Genomic DNA, 21,352 nt, shown 5'->3' with positions numbered 1-21,352 from the left:
ATTTTTCCTGTCCAGTTAATTAATATTGACATTTACTCACAATGTACACATAAGTCATCTTTGGGCACGGCTGGTCAGAGGAACCAAAATGGTTCCTGCTAATGCAGCTGCACCAAGGAGCAGGAAAGAACTTTCCATTGCATAAGAGTTTCTATTTGAAAATCTTAATAATACAAAAGTTGAAAGTAAGCAAGAAAAGAGGTATTTATGAGTCATTTCTTAATACAGAGCAGATAGTCACAGGCATTTCCATGTTTATGTAGATGTCATTTGGCACTAAATCTTAAGAGAAACGGATTGGCCTAAAACGAAACGCATTTGGAATCTGAACAGGTGAATAAAATGGGATGAGGTTGCTCGAGCTGAAGGGTAAAGGCCCAGCCCTGGATCGAATGTGCTATTGGCTTATTTATCATGCATCAATTATTATAATCTGTTTAGCTAAACATCCTCTAGCCTTGGACTCCAGGAGCTACAGGGGGTTACAATACAAACCTATTCCTAATACAGCCAGTGGTCAATCGACACAGGATTGCCGAATGCTATGGTTTCTGTGCAATGCTCTTATGATTATTTACATTAAAATATCACAAAGTACAACAAAATGCATCATTCTACAAGGGACAGTGTCTAATGTTCTGGGGTGTTCCAGGGAACCAGCGTGAATGCATTTTTCTTGCAGATCCATCTGTATAAATTCGGGCAGCTCTCAAAGTATAACTTCTCCCTGTTGAAAGCAGAACAGTTCTTGCCATCTCCAGTTCCCTTTTCCACTACCCTAAAGAGAAAACAAAAGCTGCTCACTGAGAGGTTAGCTCAGAACTTGGTACTGAATAAAAAGACAGGAACAGAGATTGGGAGGAGGGAATCAGGGTTTTTTTCTTATGTGGCTAGACTGGCATATGCAGGCTTATTGCAATCCATTTGATTGGACAGATGGGATTTGCACAGGGATTCACGGAGAGCAGACACTGGTAGGAGGAATTCAGGGGTCCATGAGCATTATCAGCAAGAGGAGGAAAACCCTTCCACAAAGGAGAAATGGTGAGTCTTAATAGTGAGGAGGCGAGGAGGAGTTTTCAGCTATATGAATCCAAATGTTGAGTCTGCATGACAGACCAGACGGTCAACCCAAGTGGTCCCACTCTCCAATAACATGTTGGGAGCTTGCAGGTGGGTTTGAGCCATCACCTGGAGCTCAAGTGCGATCTTCTACGAACAGCAGGCGGCATCAGGGTCACTTTCAAGTACTTACAGGCCTCACTTGATGGACAGTAATTGAGGCTGGTGGGACTGTGGTGACCCTGGCCACATAATACATTGGTCAGATATGAACACAGAAAATCCCTAGGCACTCAGCGCCTTTTTACGTTGGTGTCACTGGCAGATGTGGTTGAAAATTCTTTCAAGTTACATATTATTTTTGTACATTTTTAAACCATTTGAATAACTGTGCCCTTGCAGTGCCACCTTACTCTGATATGTGTCAGTGCACCTTATTCCTCCAGCTCGGCTGTCCTCACCCTGCCCAAAGCCACCTGATTGCCAAAGAAGAGAATAAAGAGATCATCAACTTAACTTTGATGCCGAGAAGGTCCTGTCTAGGGAGGACGCTGCTTTGTGCAGTTGTATCTCCACCAATTTAGCTGCACTAGTACAAACCCTAGGGGTGAAATCCTGGTTCCACTGAAGTGAATGGGAGTTTTGCATTCCTGTTGATGTCACAGGGGTGAAGATTTCTCCCCATCTGGAAGCCCCAAGGCAAATTCCACAGATACAAATCACTTTTCTTTTTACTCTGGTGCCACATGGTTACACTAGAGCTGTGTCTAGACTGACGTGTTTGGTCCTGTACTTTTGTTCCTATAATTTCTAATCAGCAATTAATTAGCTTGATGGTACATGCTGATGTAGACACTCCATAAATACTTGTTCCTCGAGTTCAGTGTAGGGTGACCCAAGACCAGAAGGAACAAATGTTTGTACAGTGTCTACACTAACATGTATAGTTGTGTAACTTGAATTGAGTTAATTGGCAATCAATTAACTTAAGTTACAATGTGGCCATAACCTTAGTACAGACAAGCCCTAGAGGTTTTTCATGGGGCTGCTATACAGCCCTAGGAAAACGTCTACAAAATAGCCTCCAAACGATTGTGTAGATAGGGCCTAAGCAGCAATGGTCTGCAGTGATTTGAACTTGAGGATGAGACCTTCATGCAGCATCACCCGCACCACTGCTTTCTAAAGACTAATTTCAGAGTAACAGCCGTGTTAGTCTGTATTCGCAAAAAGAAAATGAGTACTTGTGGCACCTTATAGACTAACCAATTCATTTGAGCATTATTAAAAGTAACCTATTTCCCCTGGTTTATTCCTTCCCCCTTCCCCCCCGCCCACTGTTCCTCAGACATTCTTGTTAAACCCTGGATTTGTGCTGGAAATGGCCCACCTTGATTATCATACACATTGTAAGGAGAGTAATCACTTTAGATAAGCTATTACAAGCAGGAGAGTAGGGTGGGGGGAGAGAAAACCTTTTGTAGTGATAAACACCCATTTTTTCATGGTTTGTGTGTATAAAAACATCTTCTGTATTTTCCACAGTATGCATCCGATGAAGTGAGCTGTAGCTCATGAAAGCTTATGCTCAAATAAATTGGTTAGTCTCTAAGGTGCCACAAGTACTCCTTTTCTTTCTAAAGACTGTGACTATAAGTAAGGAAAACTTAGTCTCTGTGGAACAGGTCATGCTGGAGACTTTGCAATCTAAGATGGAGCTAACTATGTGCCTTCAATCACAGTACTAGCTCTGTGCTTTGGGAATTACTTAGCGGGGAGCTATGCGGTCAGAGCTGTATCTGCATTTATATTAATGTAACTTAACATTTATACAAAGAAAAATCCACCCACAAGCTCAGCCTGTGCCCTTCTAACTGGGAGTCACCCAGCCACATCCATCTTCCCTCTTTCTCTTGAAAGTTTAATCCAATCCAGAAATATTTCGTTTCTGTTCTGGTTGCTATAAATTCCTGTGGATTAAACAGAAATACATTACACACTGATGGGCCATTTCAGCTCTGCCTCATTCCTCATGCAATCACATGCTCATTTTGAACCGAGACCGGGATACATGTGAAAGACAAGGACTCAGCCACACCGGTAACTAGTTTGGTTGGAACAGCCTGAGGGCACATGGGAATCCTTATGGCTGATTTTCCCAAAAGTCTTGCACTTGGGAGAACATAAGAGTCGCTGAAAACAGCCAGACCCTGAGTGAACTGCCAGACATGAAAATCAGGCCCTTTTTTCCCTTGTAGAGGGAATCTACCCTCTACATTTCCAAAGGGAGACTGGGCAGGCCCTCGACAGCGTGAAAGTCGCACTCAACCGCAAAGCAAAGCCTTTCCTGCCTTAGCAGACTGCGGAAAGCCCTTGATCACACCCCCAATCTCCTCCCAGATCAGAACTTATTCTGCTTTCTACATTTGCATCTGAAGCATCTGCCCATCAGCCTCACGGAGACCCAGGGAAGCCCACTGACTTGGTAGAGCAGCTTTTCAGTAATGGATCAGAGGACTGATCGCAGCCAGAGGGAAGAAAGGCCAGGCCCTGCTTCCTCTGGGTGTCTTCCCAAGTGGGGCTCTTGTTTGTGGGGAAATAAAAGCCCATTCACAGACAGTTTCTCAGGGAGAGCCTGCCTGGTCAGAGGTTCTGATAAAACCTAGGGTATATTTGTGCTTTTCAGTCAAGTGTCTGAATGACATGGAGGGTTTGCTGATTGCTGGGTACTATGTGGAATGTTCCCAGACTTACCATCTCAGCCTCATCTTCAACAACAAGGAGCTGGGATTTTCTGCCTGAACAATTTCGCATACTGGCATCCCAGGTCCCCGACTGCTCTGAGAAATAGTAACAGCTCCCCCTGTGCAGCATCCACCCTGGGGGGCAGAGCAGACACTCGGTTCTTCCTGGGGAGGTGGAGGAAAGAAGATCATTACCCAGCATCACAAATGGTTTGATGACTCCCATCACATATTGTGGGGAAGCAAATAGCCTCCCAGCTGCTAACAGTACATTTTGGAAAATTAAATATTCTTGGTGAAATGTCACAGCTGTCAGTTGCCCTGCATTTTACCGACCTGTCTTACATTCTTCTAATTATCGTTGAATGGGTTAAATGCCTATTTAGGGAACCACTGCTTCGAGCAACATGACACCGTGCATGCTCCGGCCTTGAACTGTGAAACTGGTGCTTTTGTTTCCTGTGTGCTGCACGTTTGCCTCTCTAGGAGCCTGCAGGCAGCAGCTGCCATTTTGTTCTCAGTTGTTGAGATGCAGCCTGTGACTGTTCTTGCTTGTTCGGTTGTTTTCCCTTAACCTGAAATGGCGGTAAATCAGTGACCGGAATATTGTTTGCGTGTGTGTGTGTGTGTGTAAGTAAAAGACGAGGATTCTTCTTTTTCTTTGTATCTTAGTAGCTCCTAACGGCTTGAGAAAGGGCCCCTCTGAGGTGAAACATGGTCCCTGCCCTGAAAATCCTACAATCTAATGTGATGAGGAGAGGATGGGGAACAATAACGAGCTGAGAGCAAGTGACATAGCAGAGAAGAAGTCTCCTCATTGATAAAAGAAGACTAGAAAAGGTAAAATTGCCACTTATGCAAATGCGATCAGTTTCCAGTTAAATAAAGGAGAGGGAGAATGTGGATAATCTATTCTGAGAGTAGAACAGGCTTCTTATGCCACTACTACTGAAGAGTGTTACAAGAAAAAAAAATAGTTTTCCTAACTCTGGTGGGGAAATGACATTACAAACATGTTTCCCACAGGATCTGGGTGAGTTGTAACGAATCTGGTGAAGACCCGGGTGTGGCTGTTGTGTTGTGTCAGGCTGCTGGGGTCAGAGCGCTGAACCAGGGCTGCACAGTGCACACACGCTCAGGGAGCTGCATGTGTGTTTGCTGGCTGTTGGTGTCTGGGCTGTGAGCCACAGCAGCAGAGCATTAAAGACACCCAGGGTTACATGGCAAGAAGTGACAACCTCTCACTGGTCTGAATAATTGCACTCCAAATGTCACACCCTCCCTGGGTTAGAGACACACAGAAAATGTACTTCCTTCTAACACAGCCCTTGTCTAGGCAAAGACTTTAACTTGACCGGTTCAATACGTGTTAAGAGCACCCAGCCTTATCTATCCTAGACCTCCAGAGTGTGTCGGTTACAAGTGTTAGCCTGAACGTGGTACCAGCGTACTTTAGATCTGAGTCTACAGGGGGCCACAGTGAACAAGTAACTTTATTAGGATAAGGGAAACAGTATTATCCCTAAAACTACACTCATTCTCTTTCTCCCTCACCATAGGAGCTTCTGTTTAGAACCTTCCCTAGCTCACTCCTGCTTGGCTTCCTGCTATAAGTTTTAAGCAAAATATTGGCATTATAAAAAATATTTAACAACAAGTAATATTTATCACCAAATTAGAGATTCAGGGCAATAAGGCTACATGTGTCATTTGGTAAAGGTCCCAGGCTGCCAAAGACCTTCCCTCTCTTTGCAAAACATCCTTGGCCTTGGGCGGTTCTTGAAAACACCCGGAAGCTGTAAGGCAATGGTTTTCATTTGAGACCCCTTTGGAAATTTCGAATGGAGGTGGGAACCCCTTTGGAAACGCCTTTGTAGATATAGCTGAATTCTGTTCAGTCAGTTTGCAGTCTAAGTCTTTCACTGACTCCTTAAACATAGTCTGCGGACCCCCAGGAGTTCATGGACCACAGGTTGAGAATCACTGCTCTAAGGTATGTAATGTCATTTTTAAAAGCAGCCCTGGACATTCCAGTTCTATTCCAAGCACAGGGTATGTATCAATAATTATAATTACTACTCGGAATTGTAAATATTGGTTCAAATACATCTTCAGGGCCAGAATCTGATACTCTTATTCATCCTGAGTAGTACCTTCTTCTGTGAATCGTTCCATTGATTTCAACGGGGACAGTAAAGAAGCCATATTTTGACCCATAACATTTTCAGGTTGTTATAGAAGAGGGCTGTTAACAAGCAGCAGAAGGGAACACACTGCACAGTTAGAGAGGGGCTGTAACTCCTCACCCTCTCTATCGTCACACAGGTAGTCCATTAATCCACTGATTGTCATCGAGCATCTCCCTGTGCATGGAGATTCCCCTGAAGATGTAGTGTTTTCAGTGCAGGTTGTCCTGGGCAGGGACGGACTCTGACCATTTCCCCTCCAGACTTGAATGCAAAGGAAGACAACATGGTTAATAGGAGCACCAGTAATATGCAGTCTTGGTATCTGAGGGTCAGAAAACACAGTTGTATTACAGAGAGCACAGTCAGTGAGGAAGGCAGCTTGCAAAGGGATTAAAAATAGATTTGTGCCTTTTTTGTTGGGTTATGAGATATCAAGAAGGCCTGGTATTTTTTTCTCTTTGTTGTTTTTTGTTTAAATTTGATTTGTTTTCCCTGCTTGTTTTCTCCATAAGAAATTCAGGTCTTGCCTACTTTGGTGGAGAATAGGTATGGTTTTGGCATTACACGTACTACAGTTATATATCTGATTAATTGAAAAGAGATACCAATTTGATTCAGACTGTCTAGAATTCAGTTTTTTCTTTTATTAGCCCCCATTTAACCTAAGCATATGAGAGTAAATCTCGTTAATAAAAAGATCCAACATCCCAATATTTAATTTAAAGGATGAGACGTTACCTTCCTACATAGCGGAGTCAGCACAGAAATCCTCCAGCAATAACAAGGAAGTCAAAATTGATAATCCTGATATTTCTAAGGTAACAAACAAGCAGTAAAAAAAAAAAAAAAAAAAACACTACAAACCCTTTCAGGGCTTATAGTTATTTAAATAGTTTACAAACATACAAAAAATAATATCAGGTTACAGAGTAACAGCCGTGTTAGTCTGTATTCGCAAAAAGAAAAGAAGTACTTGTGGCACCTTAGAGACTAACCAATTTATTTGAGCATGAGCTTTCGTGAGCTACAGCTCACTTCATCGGATGCATACCGTGGAAACTGCAGCAGACTTTATATACACACAGAGAATATGAAACAATACCTCCTCCCACCCCACTGTCCTGCTGGTAATAGCTTATCTAAAGTGATCATCAAGTTGGGCCATTTCCAGCACAAATCCAGGTTTTCTCACCCTCCACCCCCCCACCCCCACAAATTCACTCTCCTGCTGGTGATAGCCCATCCAAAGTGACAATCACCTACAAGAATTACTACAACAAATTCTTTCCCAGGTGTCCTGCTGGAGAGTGTTGCTCACATGCTCAGGGTCTAACTGGCCACCATATTTGGGGTCTGGAAGGTATTTCCCCCCGGGTCAGATTGACAGTGACACCGGGGTTTTTTTGCCTTCTTCTGCAGCATGGGGTCACTTGCAGGTTTAAACTAGTGTAAATGGTGGATTCTCTGTAACCTGAAATCTTTAAGTCATGATTTGACAACTACAGTAACTCAGACAGAAGTTAGCGGGTCTATTACAGGAGTGGGTAGGTGAGGTTCTGTGGCTTGCAATGTGCAGGACGTAAGATTAGATGATCATGATGGTCCCTTCTGGGCTTAAAGTCTATGAGTCTACACCAGCTAATGATCTGCCCAAGGAAAATAAACAAAGAAAACTACCTTATGGTCCAGTGTCACAAAGTCAAGGCTGGCAATTTAATCTTATGAATATAGAAATTCAAAGGTTAACTGTCTCATAGGTCACTGAAGTCCCCCACAGAGCGCATATACAGTATCTCTGAGTACTTGATGCTTTGTTAACTATTCACCTTCATAAATATCCTGCATGTGAAATAATAGTAAATGTCCCTGTGGAAACATTAATATTTTAATTTTCTGATTTATGTGTTTAACTTGTCACCCATAATATTGCATTAATGTCAGTTATTTTTTACATGTAATATCCTCTTGGAGAGGTTTAAACATGCACATAGCTGCATGAATAAAGCAAAAGTTGTCATCTGGAAAGTGGCACTCACAAATAGTGATTAGAACAGCCATGAAAACCAGTGCGATAAACCCCAGGACTAGAGCAACATAGAACCAGCTTGAACACTGGGAGCCAGGACCTGCAAAAAAGAAAAACAAAAGAGTTGCTTTGGAGGAAATTGCAATTTAAGCCCTCACATTGCTAGCATGCGCAAGCATTGCCACATTGGCTTCAGATATCGGACAGTTTCTAACCAAGTGCTGAGATAGAAATTGACAGTCTAAAAATACTTCTAAGTGAAAGGAAACATCTTTATTTGTTAGCATTTTACACCCACTTTGCACAGATGTAAATGGAGACACAAAGGGCAGGATAGGAGAGAATCACACTCTGGGAGAAGGACCTTGGCGTGAATGTTTCCCAGGATGACTGGGACCCCGAGGAACTCAATTGCTTCCTATAACAGGATCATAGAAAGGGAATGCTGTAAATGTCACAGATTATAAAATACTACATGAAAATTCATTCAGCCTATATGATGAGGGCCATCCACACATAGCTTTCTTCCATGTAGCGGGAAGGGGAAGGGATCAGTTGTTTCTGTGGCACTGGGGTTCCACTGTGATCTTTGGCAAGTTGGATGCAGGGCTGGGCGATACATTGTTCACACACCAGTGCCACACAGATTACCTGAAAAAGGTAACACAGCCCCAGGTTGAACCACACTTCCTGTTGCCCCCTCTGGAGTGAATCGCTGCTCTTTTAGGCAAGTCCTAGTAATGACGCTCCGATAGAACCACTCATCCAGAGAACTAGGGAATGGTGTACAGGAGGGGAAAAGGACCAGAACACCCTGAACTTATGCCTCAGAGAGAGATCCTGAGATATGCATCGAGTACTGGGCTCTGGGGGAATGAATTCTCTTCTTTTTCCCCAAGGGGGGTAAACGTGCCATCCCACCAATGGGACACCTCAGGAAAATCTCCATGAAGAGTTGCTGTGGAGGTATCCTCCCCTAATGTCTGACCCTCGTTTCTTCAGAAGGATGTGCTGTGGGGTCACTGTCATTTGGACTGAAAACTGGTTCATATGACTGTATAGAAAGGATAATGGTCCCACACCAAAGTCTTTGTGAAAGTGAAGTTGAGGTTGAAGGTTCATATCAGAGCATTGAGAGTCCTGCACTTAGGATTGAAGAATCCCATGCACTGCAACAGACTAGGGACTGAGTGGCTAGGCAGCAATTCTGCAGAAAAGGACGAGAAGCTGGATATGAGTCAACAGTGTGCCCTTGTTGCCAAGAAGGCTAACGGCATTTGGGGCTGTATAAATAGGAGCATTGCCAGCAGACTGAGGGATGTGATCATTCCCCTCTATTCAGCATTGGTGAGGCCTCATCTGGAGTACTGTGTCTAGTTTTGGGCCCCACGCTACAAGAAGGATGTGGAAAAATTGGAAAGAGTCCATCAGAGGACAACAAAAATGATTAGGGGGCTGGAGCACATGATTTATGAGGAGAGGCTGAGGGAACTGGGATTATTTAGTCTGCAGAAGAGAAGAATGAGAGGGGATTTGATAGCTGCTTTCAACTACCTGAAAGGGGGTTCCAAAGAGGATGGATCTAGACTGTTCTCAGTGGGAACAGATAACAGAACAAGGAGAAATGGTCTCAAGTTGCAGTGGGGGAGGTTTAGATTGGATATTAGGAAAAACTTTTTCACTAGGAAGGAGGTGAAGCACTTTTTCACTAGGAAGGTCGTGGAATCTCCTTCCTTAGAGGTTTTTAAGGTCAGGCTTGACAAAGCCCTGGCTGGGATGGTTTAGTGGGAGATTGGTCCTGCTTTGAGCAGGGGGTTGGACTAGATGACCTCCTGAGGTCCCTTCCAACCCTGATATTCTATGATTCCAAAGGGGCACTCACCTCTTGAGCACCTCTGAGCAGCTTGGTGTGGTACCACACACCTTTTCTCACCCCTGGTGCTCCCTGCAGGCTGCAGGACAACTGTGGTGGGTTTTCAGTGGTGTGGCCCTCTGGCCAAGTCACAAAATTGAAATGAACCCCTTGTGGGGTATTAAAGATTCCAGTAAACAAACAGGCTATTTGCCCTCACTAGGATCTTCAACCTGGTTCTGAGCCCTTTAAATTGTTCAGGTTTGCAACTAAGCCCTGCCCCCTTCTTGGGTCTTTCACTACTTTACCTGTGGCTGGTGGAGGAACCCAGGCCGCCCACTGCTCTGGTTTCCAGCCCAGGGATCCTACAACCAGCAGCCATATATCACTTCCCTCAGTCCTTCACTGCTGTTTCCCTGGGCCTCTTTCCACCTGGCCCCTTTATCTCCAGCCCTGTCTCAGGTCCAGCATCCCCAGGTCCTTCTCCCTCTGTGATCCCAGCTATGGAAATTCAGCTCAGTATGAATACTGTCTGATTGCTGGCTACTCCAGCCAGGTACAACCCCCCTTCTTCCCTCCTCCACTCCCAGCCAGGAGCTAAACTGCTAAAGCCAGGCAGCCCTTTTTTATTTGGGCCAGCATGGCCCCTGATTGGCTATTGCTAGCCCCTTTTGCCCTTGGAGGACCACGTCTCTGTGGTTTCCAAAATGGCTGCTCCAGAGAGTCCTCTCTAGGAAAGCTTGTAGGAGTCACCTTCATTGCTGTTCTTCTCCCAGCTTGCTGCTTCTTGGGGGTCAGGGGTAGTAGGACTGTGGCGGACTCAGCAGGGAGCCACAATGACTGAATACACCCTGTCACAGTTTGTCCACTTTACAAGGGTGTTCTAGCTATAACACAAACTCAAAGATTAGAAACCCAGGAAATTCAGGGTTGAGGTTGCATTCCCACAATAAGCCACAGAGTCACACTCAGATAACCACCAGGTCTCTAACCCTGCCTCCATACAGTGTCACAATGTAGTATTCTCATAATGTTCACTCTGAGTTCAGTTTAAAGTATTCTGTGGGCCATCTGACCGGCACTCAGTGCGGTTCAGGACAAGGAGGTGAGTAAAGATGGCTTACAATACAAACAGTAGGTGAAACTCTGCATATAAGATGGTCTCACCAGGGTAACTGTGGTCAATCCCACACTGGGAGTGTTGCTGCAATGGAGCAAATGAGTTGTGACTTAGATAAGGTTTCATAATAAACAAGGTGCTTAGATGCCTAGAGTCTGAATGGTAGTAAACCAAACCCCAGTCCAATACATTATGTTGATTAATTTGTAAATGTTCTCATTAAAAATCAGTTTTATTTTAAGGCACTTCCCTCCTCCCAAATTTCAGAAACAGAGCACAAAAGAATTTCAGAAAATCAGAAAATGCCAGTTTAAACTACTTTTGAAACTGCGTTCACCACAGAGCTGTTGTAGGGCTCAATAAGCCAGTGAATAGAAATGTCACCATTTAAAATGTTGAAATAATTTCTATACATGATTTATAATTTAGAGATTCTCAGCAATATTGTTTTTACAGTTTTCTAACATAATAAAGAATACATCTCTAATAACTAAAAATGCCACCCCAACAAATACCCACAATACCAGAAGGGGAAGTCTCTGATCTGCTGATCCTTTCAGATTTATGATGCACACGCAGTTGAGCATATGTGATCCCCGTAAGGAGCAAGTAAATGCTGACAATGTTGGATGTGACAACCATTACATAGAGACACCATTACAAGAATCAGTCTATCTGCAAAGTTCATATGTTCCCCATGGTGCTGGCTCAGCTTCATTACTGCTAGAAACAATGGGCTAGATTATACCTGAGACTACATGTCTATGCAGAGGAGCAATGGGGGGAGTAAGAATCTGCCTTACACTGCTGCATGAACTACCTGAATTTTGGAACAGGTGGATAAGTAATATGTGTGTGTGTGTGTGAGGGGAGATGGGGAGAATGGGTGGAGTGTGTGTGTGTGTGTGTGTGGGAAGGGAGAGGGGGAGAATGGGTGGATCCTTGACTCTGCCCACAACAAACTGGCTGACGTAGTTGAGTCAACTCAGGGGGAGTCACAAATTGTGCTGATATATTCCAGCACAAAATTACCACCCCCTTGGAGCAAGGGAGAAGCAGAGAGGGAATTGTGCCTCAGAGAAGTATCTGTGAGAAATCATAGCTCCCCAGGCTACTCCTGGTAGTTTATGCACCAACCTGTGTGCAGGGCTATGTCACTAGTGGATATTAGACACTGAATATTACACTGATCCAATGTCAGGGACCGGATAGATTAGGTAGAGGTGGTCAAACATTGATCTACTAAAACATTTTTCAGTGAGAAATGGGTTTCTGAAATTTCAGTTTTTGTCAAAAAAAAAATGAACCACACAAAACTAAATATATTTCTTTTTTTGCCAGCAACACTCCCTTCCCCCCACCCCCCCCAAAAAAACCTGCAAAACATTTTGACAAAAAAAGGCTTTTTTTCTTTGAAATCTTTTGTGGAAACAAAACACACGTTTTCAACTAGCTCTAATATTAGGTCCTGTCCAGGAAAATTCAATACCAACAAACATGTGATTAGCCCATGATATCATAAATAATTAGTTTAAATTTGTTACTTCTTTAATCCAGTTTTCAGATAGTATATGTAAAGCATTTGCTTCCAATCCATGTAGACCAAGAGATATCAAATCTTATCATGGGGTGATCTCGGTACCTTTTTGCTTTGTGCCTTGTCCCAGCTCCCCGCCCTCTCTCTACATTCCAATTCAGACCTGGATTTGGTGGCAACTATCTTGAAAGAACCAATAAATATGTACACTTACAACTTGAAACTGTAACTATAAAATGTTATGTGGCATCAAACCCTAACTGTAGAGTCACCTGAGATATTAGCTGCTGGAACTTAAGCAGGAGATTAAAATGGAGCCAAAATAACTCAACTTTAAAGCATGCAGTTATTAATCATTATTTCACCATTTTTGCTGGGACACAAGATGTTACCTTGGTTAAACATATCCCTAGTTTTACAGAGGATAATATTTGCATCTTTGCCCCACTCAGGAAAGGGTGAGATATAAGATGAGGCTTGTGTTGCTGCTGTCATGGGTAGTTCATGTTTTTTATAAGAATACTGTGAATTTAAAGTGTGATTCAACTTCTGAATAAAAAATGCTGGTTGATGACAAGATAAATTCCTCTTGTTTTTTTTGCAGAGTCAACACAACTCAGAGGGAGGTTCCTGCTGTTTATTCCTTTCTGTGTAACATCAAGAGAATAGTTAACTAATTCCAATTAATTACACATGTGAATACCATTGACTATAATGTGAGTGCACAAGTGTTGCTGAGGGCAGAATGTGGTCAGCAGAACTGGTAATGCTGCATGAGAAGGAAAGGTAATGATGCATGACCGTCAGATAAGCAGTCTAGCTGTTAGAAAAAACATCCGAGCACACTTGATCTGTAGAGTGTTCAGTCTGAACTATTCAAAATTTTTACAAAGGTAAATATCACAAGAAAAATATTGGGGAAATGGTTAATAAATGAGGCACATCTATGCTTTTCGGTCCCCTGTGTTGTGACTCAGTGGGTGTACAGACATTTTGCTGTTTGTTTTGTTCTTTCTTAATTGATTCGTCCAATAAAATGTAGAAAATATGCACATTTATATTTATTATATATAACTGTAATTAAATATTTTTTCTTAAAAAAAGTTTTAAAATGCTGTTGGTCCCAGAAGAATTATACAGATATAATTATTGTACAGAGAGATAACTCTGATAGTGTTTGCAGGAAGACATTGTTCAAATATATATTTTATTTAAAATCTGAATATTGTTTTATGGTAAAGAAATAATGGAGGCTTGTAAATTTTAAAATTTAGTTGCTGTATAAATAGGAAAACTCATTTAACCCTATTGACTTAGAAAACCTGTAAATATAAAAAAAATTCCCTCCATCCCCAAATAAATACACATTACTTTTTTTAAATATTAAACACAACTTATCTGGCTGTATGAAAAAAAGTGACTCTGTATCATGGAAACAGAATTTTTCCCAAATAAGTTCATTGCCTGTATTTCAAGGTATCTACATAAATGAACATTGAAGTTAGAATGCAAAGTCCTCAGAAATCATCAGACGGCAAAGTCCAGGTTACTCCTGCAACCTGAATTCTACCTGCTGCAAACATACCCGTATGTGACATATAAAAGAGCCCTATCTCACGAGATTCAGATCTTCACAGATCATGTGCCACATATTAAAAGTGAAATTTTACTCAACTTTGTTATACATGTATACGCAAATCCAATGGAGTACAGAGATATTTTTTTCTATTAAATGGAAATTTCCACTCAGCGTATATACACAAACATGCGGAGTGTCAATGCAACTTTGGCAGATCCTTAGTTTTGTAGATTCATAGATTTTTAGACCAGAAGGTAGCATTATGATCATCTAGGCTCATCTCCTATATAACACTGGCCATATAATTTCACATATTAATTCCTGTATCAAAACCCATATCTTGTGGTTGAGCTAGCATATTTTTAGAAAGACATCCAGAGATCTAGAGACTTCAAGTGATGGAAAATCCACCACAGCTCTTGGTAAATTTTTTCAATGGTTAACACCCTCACTGTTTAAAATCTTCACATTATTTCTGGTTTCAATTTAACCAGCTTAAACTTTAAGCCATTGAATCTTGTTATGCCTTTGTCTGCTCCAATAAAGCACCGTCTATTGTCAGAAATCTTCTCCCCATGTACTTGTATACCATGATCAAGTCATGTCTTAGCCTTTTCTTGCATAAACTAAGTAGATTGAACTTTCTAAGTGTTTCACCGTAAGACAGGATTTCTAGACCTCAGATTATTCTTGTAGTTCTTTTCTTAATACTTTCTAATTTTTCAACATTCTTCTTAAAATGTGGACACCAGAACTGGACACTGTATTCCAGTAATGGTCTTACCAATGCTGTAAAAAGAGATAATATTACTTCCCAACTTCTACTCAACATTCCCCTGAATAGTATTGGTCCTCTTAGCCAGAGCATCTCACTGGGTGCTCATGTTCAGCTGGTTATCTACCATTACCGGTATAAGTCTTTCTCAGAGTCACTGCTTTCCAGGATACAGTTCCTCATTCTGAAGGGTGAACTACATTATTTGTTCCTAGATGTATGACTTTGTATTTGACTGTACTAAAAAAATGAGCCCAGATAAAGGTATTTAGGTGCCTAATTCCCACAGATTTCAATGGGAATTAAAAACTCCTAAATATCTTTTAGGCTATTGGCCACATTGTTCAAATGCATCCATCTTATCAAGTGATCCAGATCAGTTTTTAATGATGAGGACAGTTATTATTCACCACTCCACAAATATGTGTCATTTGCAACCTTTACCAGGAATGATTTTATGTTTTCTCCCAGATCATTGACAAATATATTGAATAGCATTGTGCCAAGAACAGAACATCGGGGCACCTCACTAGAACCCTCACGCACTGTGGATTATCATATAGCAAAAAACACCATGCATGCAGAATACATTTTTTAAACCCCACATAACTTGGGCAAACCAAAACCAATTTTCATCAAACAACTATATCCCTTCCAAATTTCAGGTTTCATCCATCTTCTACTGAGTCACAAGAGGTGTTTAAAAATTTGTTTGCAGAAAATCTCCATTTTCTTCCACCTTTTTTGCACTTAAAAATCTCACCTCTTTTTTTTTTTTTGAAACTTTCAGAACAATTTCCACCTTGACTGAGAGCTTGTGTACCAAATGACAGGTTTCAGAGTAGCAGCCGTGTTAGTCTGTATTTGCAAAAAGAAAAGGAGTACTTGTGGCACCTTAGAGACTACCCAATTTATTTGAGCGTAAGCTTTTGTGAGCTACAGCCAGTGAGCTGTAGCTCACGAAAGCTTATGCTCAAATAAATTGGTTAGTCGCCACAAGTACTCCTTTTCTTTTTGTGTACCAATTGTCAGCCAAAATATTAAAACTTTAGGGTAGGAATAATTGAACTTAGTAGCACACATTCTGATTCAAATATTAGCATATATTAAATGGATTCAGAACTGGCTAACAGAAAGATCTCTAAAAGTAGTTGTAAATGGAGAATGACCATCAAATGGAGGTGTTCTGCAAGATTGGTACTAGGCCTGACTCTATTCAATATTTTTATCAATGAGTTAGAAGTAAAATTGAGGGAATGGTAAATAATGATGAAGCAGTGGTACAGAGTGATCTGGATTGCTTGGTAAAATAGGCCCATGCAAACAAAATGTGTTTTAGTACACTCAAATGCAAGTTCATAAATCTAGGAACAAAGAATATAGGCCATACCCACACAGCAATTCTAAAAAAGATTGAGGGGTCAGTACACAAGCAACTCAATATGCGATCCCAGTGCAATGCAGTGGGGAAAAGGACAAATACTATCCTTGCATGTATAAACTGGGGAGTATTGAGTAGGAATAAGGAGGTGTCTTTACCTCTGAGAACAGGATTGGGAAAATCACCATTGGAATACTGCAACTAGATCTGGTGTCCCCATTACTAAAAGGCTATTGAAAAATTGTAGAGGATGCAGAGAAGATGATCACAAAAATGATTCAAGGGCTGGAGAAAATGCCTTACAATTAGAAACTTAAAGAGCTCGATCTGTTCTTCTTCTCACAAAGAAGACTGAGAGGTGACTTGATTACAATGTATAAGAACCTTTATAGGAAGAAAATATTAAAGGGCTCTTTAATTTAGAAAAGAAAGGCATAACAAGAACCAATGGCTGGAAGCTGAAGCCAGAAAAAGTTAAATTAGAAATAAGGCCCAATTTTTTGTAACAGTGAAGGCAAGTAATCGCTAGAACAAACTACTAATGGAAGTGGTAGATTCTCCATCTCTTTCTTCATATCAAAACTGGACGCCTTTTGGTAGACAAGGAGTTATTCAGCCCCGTAGAGGAGTAACTGGTTGAAATTCTATGGCTTATGATATATAGGCAGTCAGACTAATAATAATAACCTAGCCCTGTACCATATATTATCACTATTCTAATTGTAAATGCAATGAAGATAAATAAATGAAATTTAAATGATGAGAAATACTTTTTGTAAATATATATCAAAATATTGTTTCTACCATTCAGTTACATTAAATCACAGCTCAACAATCAAGAATCAAACTAGATAGTAAATATATTATTTATTTTAATAATACAGACTGTAAAATGATTACATTGTTGGTTGCTAATATAATTAATTAAAAGCTATTGTACCCTGAAAACGTTATGAACTAGCCAACTTACTCTGAACACTATGTATTTCATATTTACTTTTAATCATTGTAACATAGGTTAGTGGCGGTCCATCATTTTTGCAAAATGTACTGAAGAATGAATTCATCAATTGTTTTCAAGTCCTGGGAATATTATTCACAAAGAAATATTGTCAAAGTCAGCTCTTTTCCCCTAATATCCACTTAAACTTTTGTCTTTTATGATAAGCGTATGATGTGTTTACAGATTTGATAGTTTGGTTACAGGAAAGTCATTATTTAAAAACCAAATATAAAAGAACTGTGGACAAATGGGTCCGTCTGGTGCCTTCCTTGCAGCAGCAGTGGCTGAACTTTCAACTGTCTTTTGTGATTTCAGGGGGATTATATGCCACCATTTTGCCAGAATTAGCACATTGGTCAAATGCAATAATTGGCCTCTCAGGCTAGCTAATTCAGATCAGATCATGGCTTACTTAAGTCATAGTAACCCTCTGATCAGACAAAGACATTTAAAAAAATAAACTATTGTTCTGCTAATTTATAATTTAGCTAAAAGTATATTTTATTCTGTTATTAGCAACACTGGGCCAGATCCTCAGAGAGGGTAAATGAGCATGACAACACTGATTTCAATAAAGCTTTGCGGATTGATATCTTCTAAGGATCAGGCACAATGTGTGTGCAATTTTGTCCTCAAATACAATGCCTTCACTAGCAAAATGTCATGACAATTATTTAAAGCTTTTTGAAATGACATTTTTTAAAGAAAAGACAAAATGCAAATATGAATCTGATAACTATTAAGAATATTTTACCTGGATTCGAAGTCGGAGGAGCAATACATGATCTTTCCCTGGGTAAAATCTTTACATCGGTGTGTGTGACCTGGTTTGCCATTGGTGATAAAATTCTGTCTGAGTGTTGGAAACAGTTGCTTAACAGAGTAGGTTGTATCCTGCATTAATCTCACCTGCCTCCACAGACACACACACACACACACATACACACACAGCATGATGGGTCTAGGGGAGGTTAAAAAAAAGTTATTTCTGTTAAATGTGGCTTCACAGCTTCCTCTCATTGGGCATTTTTCAGCCATCAGTCTGCCTCTTGCAACGTGAGATCTTGCCTTTAGGATAAAATATAAATGACTAAAAGTAGAAAAGGCTATGTGGTGGGGGGGTTTGGTCTTGGGGAAACATTTTATTTTTTTGGTCACAATGTAATAAATTGTCTAAGGGCTTGTCTACACACAAAAGTAGTACCACTTTAATTATATTGATAGAGTTAAAACTGTACAATGCCCCAAGGATGGATGCAGTTATATAGGTATAAAGGTGTTCTATATTAGTATAGATATTCCCATTCAGGAAAGTAAATAAACTATATTAGTTTAAGGCACTTCTAAACTTGTATCACTGCATCTACCCCAGGGCTTCGACCAGAATAACTATTTCGGTAAAAATTCACACCCCTCACTGACATAGTTATACTGGTAGAAAAACTGTGTGTAAAACAGGTTGTTAGTTTCACTGGTTTAACTGAAGGTGTAATTTAAATGTAGTTAAACAGTACAAAAAGATGAAGTTAACACTCTCATTTCATTTTAAGAGAGTGGATTTTTAGATTTAGCTTGTATCCAGTGGCGGATTATCCACTGGGCCACTGGGGCCCATGCCCAGGGGCCCTGGCCAACTGGGGGGCCCTGGAAAAATGGGCATCCCCACACCCTGACCTGCTCTGCCCACCGTGGAGCAGGGTTGGGGTGCAGGGCCTTGCCCCGCTCCACCCACCTGGTGCTCCTGCTGGGAAGTGGGGATGGGGTTTGGGGGCTTGACCCACTTCACCTGCCTTGCACTCCTGCCAGGGAGTGGGGATGGGGTATGGAGGCTTGCCCTACTTCACCCGCCTGGCACTCCTGCTGGCAAGTGGGGGAAGCTCCCATGACCCAAATCTGCTCCCCGGCAAGAGCGTGGGGCAGGCAGGGGGAAGCCTTGCACCCCGACACTGCTCCCTGGCAGGAGGGCCAGGCGGGAGGGTGGGGCAAGCCCCTGTACCCTGACCCCATTTCCTCAGCAGGAGCACAGGGTTGGGGGTCGGGGGGGGGGACTGCAAGCAGAAGGCATGGAGAGGAGCCCTGACTCGCTCTGGCCCAGGCCCCCACAAAAGCTTAATCCGCCTCTGCTTGTATCTGTTCCAACTCAATTTAAATGATCCCAAATAAGCAATTAACTGAACTAAGAGTGTCCACACAGTATTTTGCACTAGTTTAATTAAATTAGTTTAAAGTCAAATCTTTATTTAAACCAGCGCAGTTCTGCACATCAACAAGCCCTAAGATTCTGTAGAATTTCAACCTTTTGTGTTACAGAAACCACAGTATTGTATGATGAAATACTGGGAAATAATCTGGAACTATATTATGAAATGAAGAGTAATGTTGATGGAGTTTAAGAATAAAATTCTCCTCTCAGATCTGCCCACCAAATGTTACGTCCAACAATATGCTGTCTCTGATGGGGTGTACACCCCAAACCCAGCCCTTGAAGGGGTTAAAGTGGCTAGGTGGGACAATTGACCACCTAGGCTGCACCTGGAGGAGTCAGGGAGCAATGAGGGCTAGTTAAAGGATGAAGTTCATCTGGACAGGAACAGGCGGGGCTTGTATACAGGTAGCTGAGAGCAAAAGGAGGCTGCAGGGAGGAGGTCTGCAGTCACTCTGAGGCTAGGGAGAAAAAGGAGCTTGGCTCGGAGGGAAGGGCATACCCCGAGGAGGGTGGAGAAAGAGTCTGATTGAGGAAAGGTAGAAAGCAGTACAGGGAAACAGCAGCAAGGTGTGGGACAGTGCAGAGCTTAGCATTGTAGGGTTCCTGGGTTTGGAAGCCAGAGAATAGGACGGGTCTGGGTTCCTCTACCAGCAACTGGGGAAGTGGCACCATTGAGGGGCAGTGAATTGGAAGACTGTCTGGGACAGTTGTTACAGAGACTTTGGTACACCCCCCACCTTCCCCCACCCCTGAATGAGAAAACTACAGTGATCTGGCCAGAGCACCAAGCCATGAAGAGGGAACAGTCAAGTCCTGAGAGAGAGAGAGCAACTGAAGGAAGAGGCATCAGACTGGCTGGGCTAATCCCCAGCCATGGCCACAAGGAGGTGCTCCAGTGGTGAGCAAAGTACCCTGTGACACTGTCCCTACATGCATAAAGCGGATACCTTTTGCATACCAAATCCGCTGTAGCTCTCTGTACTTTAAAGTAGCACCCTGGAACCCCCATATAATTATGATATGTTTTGTACGAAGTATGCCTTATGAGGTATCATTTTAAAAGTCTTGATCTGTTGAACATTAATATCATGTTGGATTGTATGTGCTATCATTGTTTGTGGAGTTATGAAATGTTGCTATGTGTGTATTCCTGAAATATGTTCTGAGTTTGGGAACATCCACAACCAGCCTTTCAGGTACAACAATGGAGTAGCCAGATGAGCTGATGGCCCATTACAGGGAATCTACTTTCCCAGTAGTCATCCCAGAAGACTTCTCAGAGAGAGCATGGAGACAATGGAGACTGCTTGACTAATGGAGGTGGACATGCATGTCGCAAGCAAAAGATCTTTCCAGCAAGCTGGAAGAAACTATAAAAGAGGGGAAGTGACATCATCACTTGGCCTCTCACTCTCCCTCCCCCACAGCAATACCTGGAGGAACACCTGAAGGACAAAGACTTTGAACTGGAGGGGAGCGGTCTCGGGCTGGAAGGCTGTTCCAGCCTGTGTATTGAAGATCTGTGACCTGTTTGTACCATCTATCAGGGTGAGACACTGTTTGATTCAAATCCTGTTTAGTTTATAGAACTCAGATTGTGAATTTACTTTTCTTAGGTAACCCACTTTGATCTCTACACTTACTACTTATAATCACTTAAAATCTATCTTTCTGCAGTTAATAAATCTGTTTTATATTTTACCTAAAACAGTGTGTTTTGGTTGAAATGCTTGGGAAATCTCAGCTCAGTTTAAAAAGGCTAGTGTGTGTCCTCTCCACATCATGGGGTGGAGGACTGGGTAATGAACTTATACTGGTCAGATTTCTGACCAGTGTAAGATAGTACAGTTCTGCAGTGCAAGGCTGGGGCAGCATTGG

General features: G+C 41.9%; 1 protein-coding gene across 1 annotated transcript; it reads right to left on the bottom strand.

Annotated features, from left to right (window-relative positions):
- Window positions 1-487: 487 nt before the first annotated feature.
- LOC311514750 (killer cell lectin-like receptor subfamily B member 1B allele C) lies at window positions 488-18,104 on the bottom strand (the record flags this gene model as incomplete). Its single annotated transcript, XM_084617443.1, has 7 exons — window positions 488-778; window positions 2,914-3,032; window positions 3,817-3,971; window positions 6,113-6,256; window positions 8,032-8,121; window positions 11,518-11,589; window positions 18,023-18,104. The coding sequence occupies 7 exons, from the start codon at window positions 18,102-18,104 to the stop codon at window positions 631-633; spliced, it is 810 nt and encodes a 269-aa protein (XP_084473569.1). The 3' UTR covers window positions 488-630.
- Between the last annotated feature and the right edge of the window lie 3,248 nt (window positions 18,105-21,352).

This window comes from Lepidochelys olivacea, assembly GCF_965140295.1.
Source record: "Lepidochelys olivacea isolate rLepOli2 genome assembly, chromosome: 1".
In the NCBI taxonomy this organism is placed as follows: domain Eukaryota; kingdom Metazoa; phylum Chordata; order Testudines; family Cheloniidae; genus Lepidochelys; species Lepidochelys olivacea.
The sequence above is the reverse complement of the archived record's forward strand: the minus strand, read 5'-3'. Positions and strand labels throughout refer to the sequence as shown.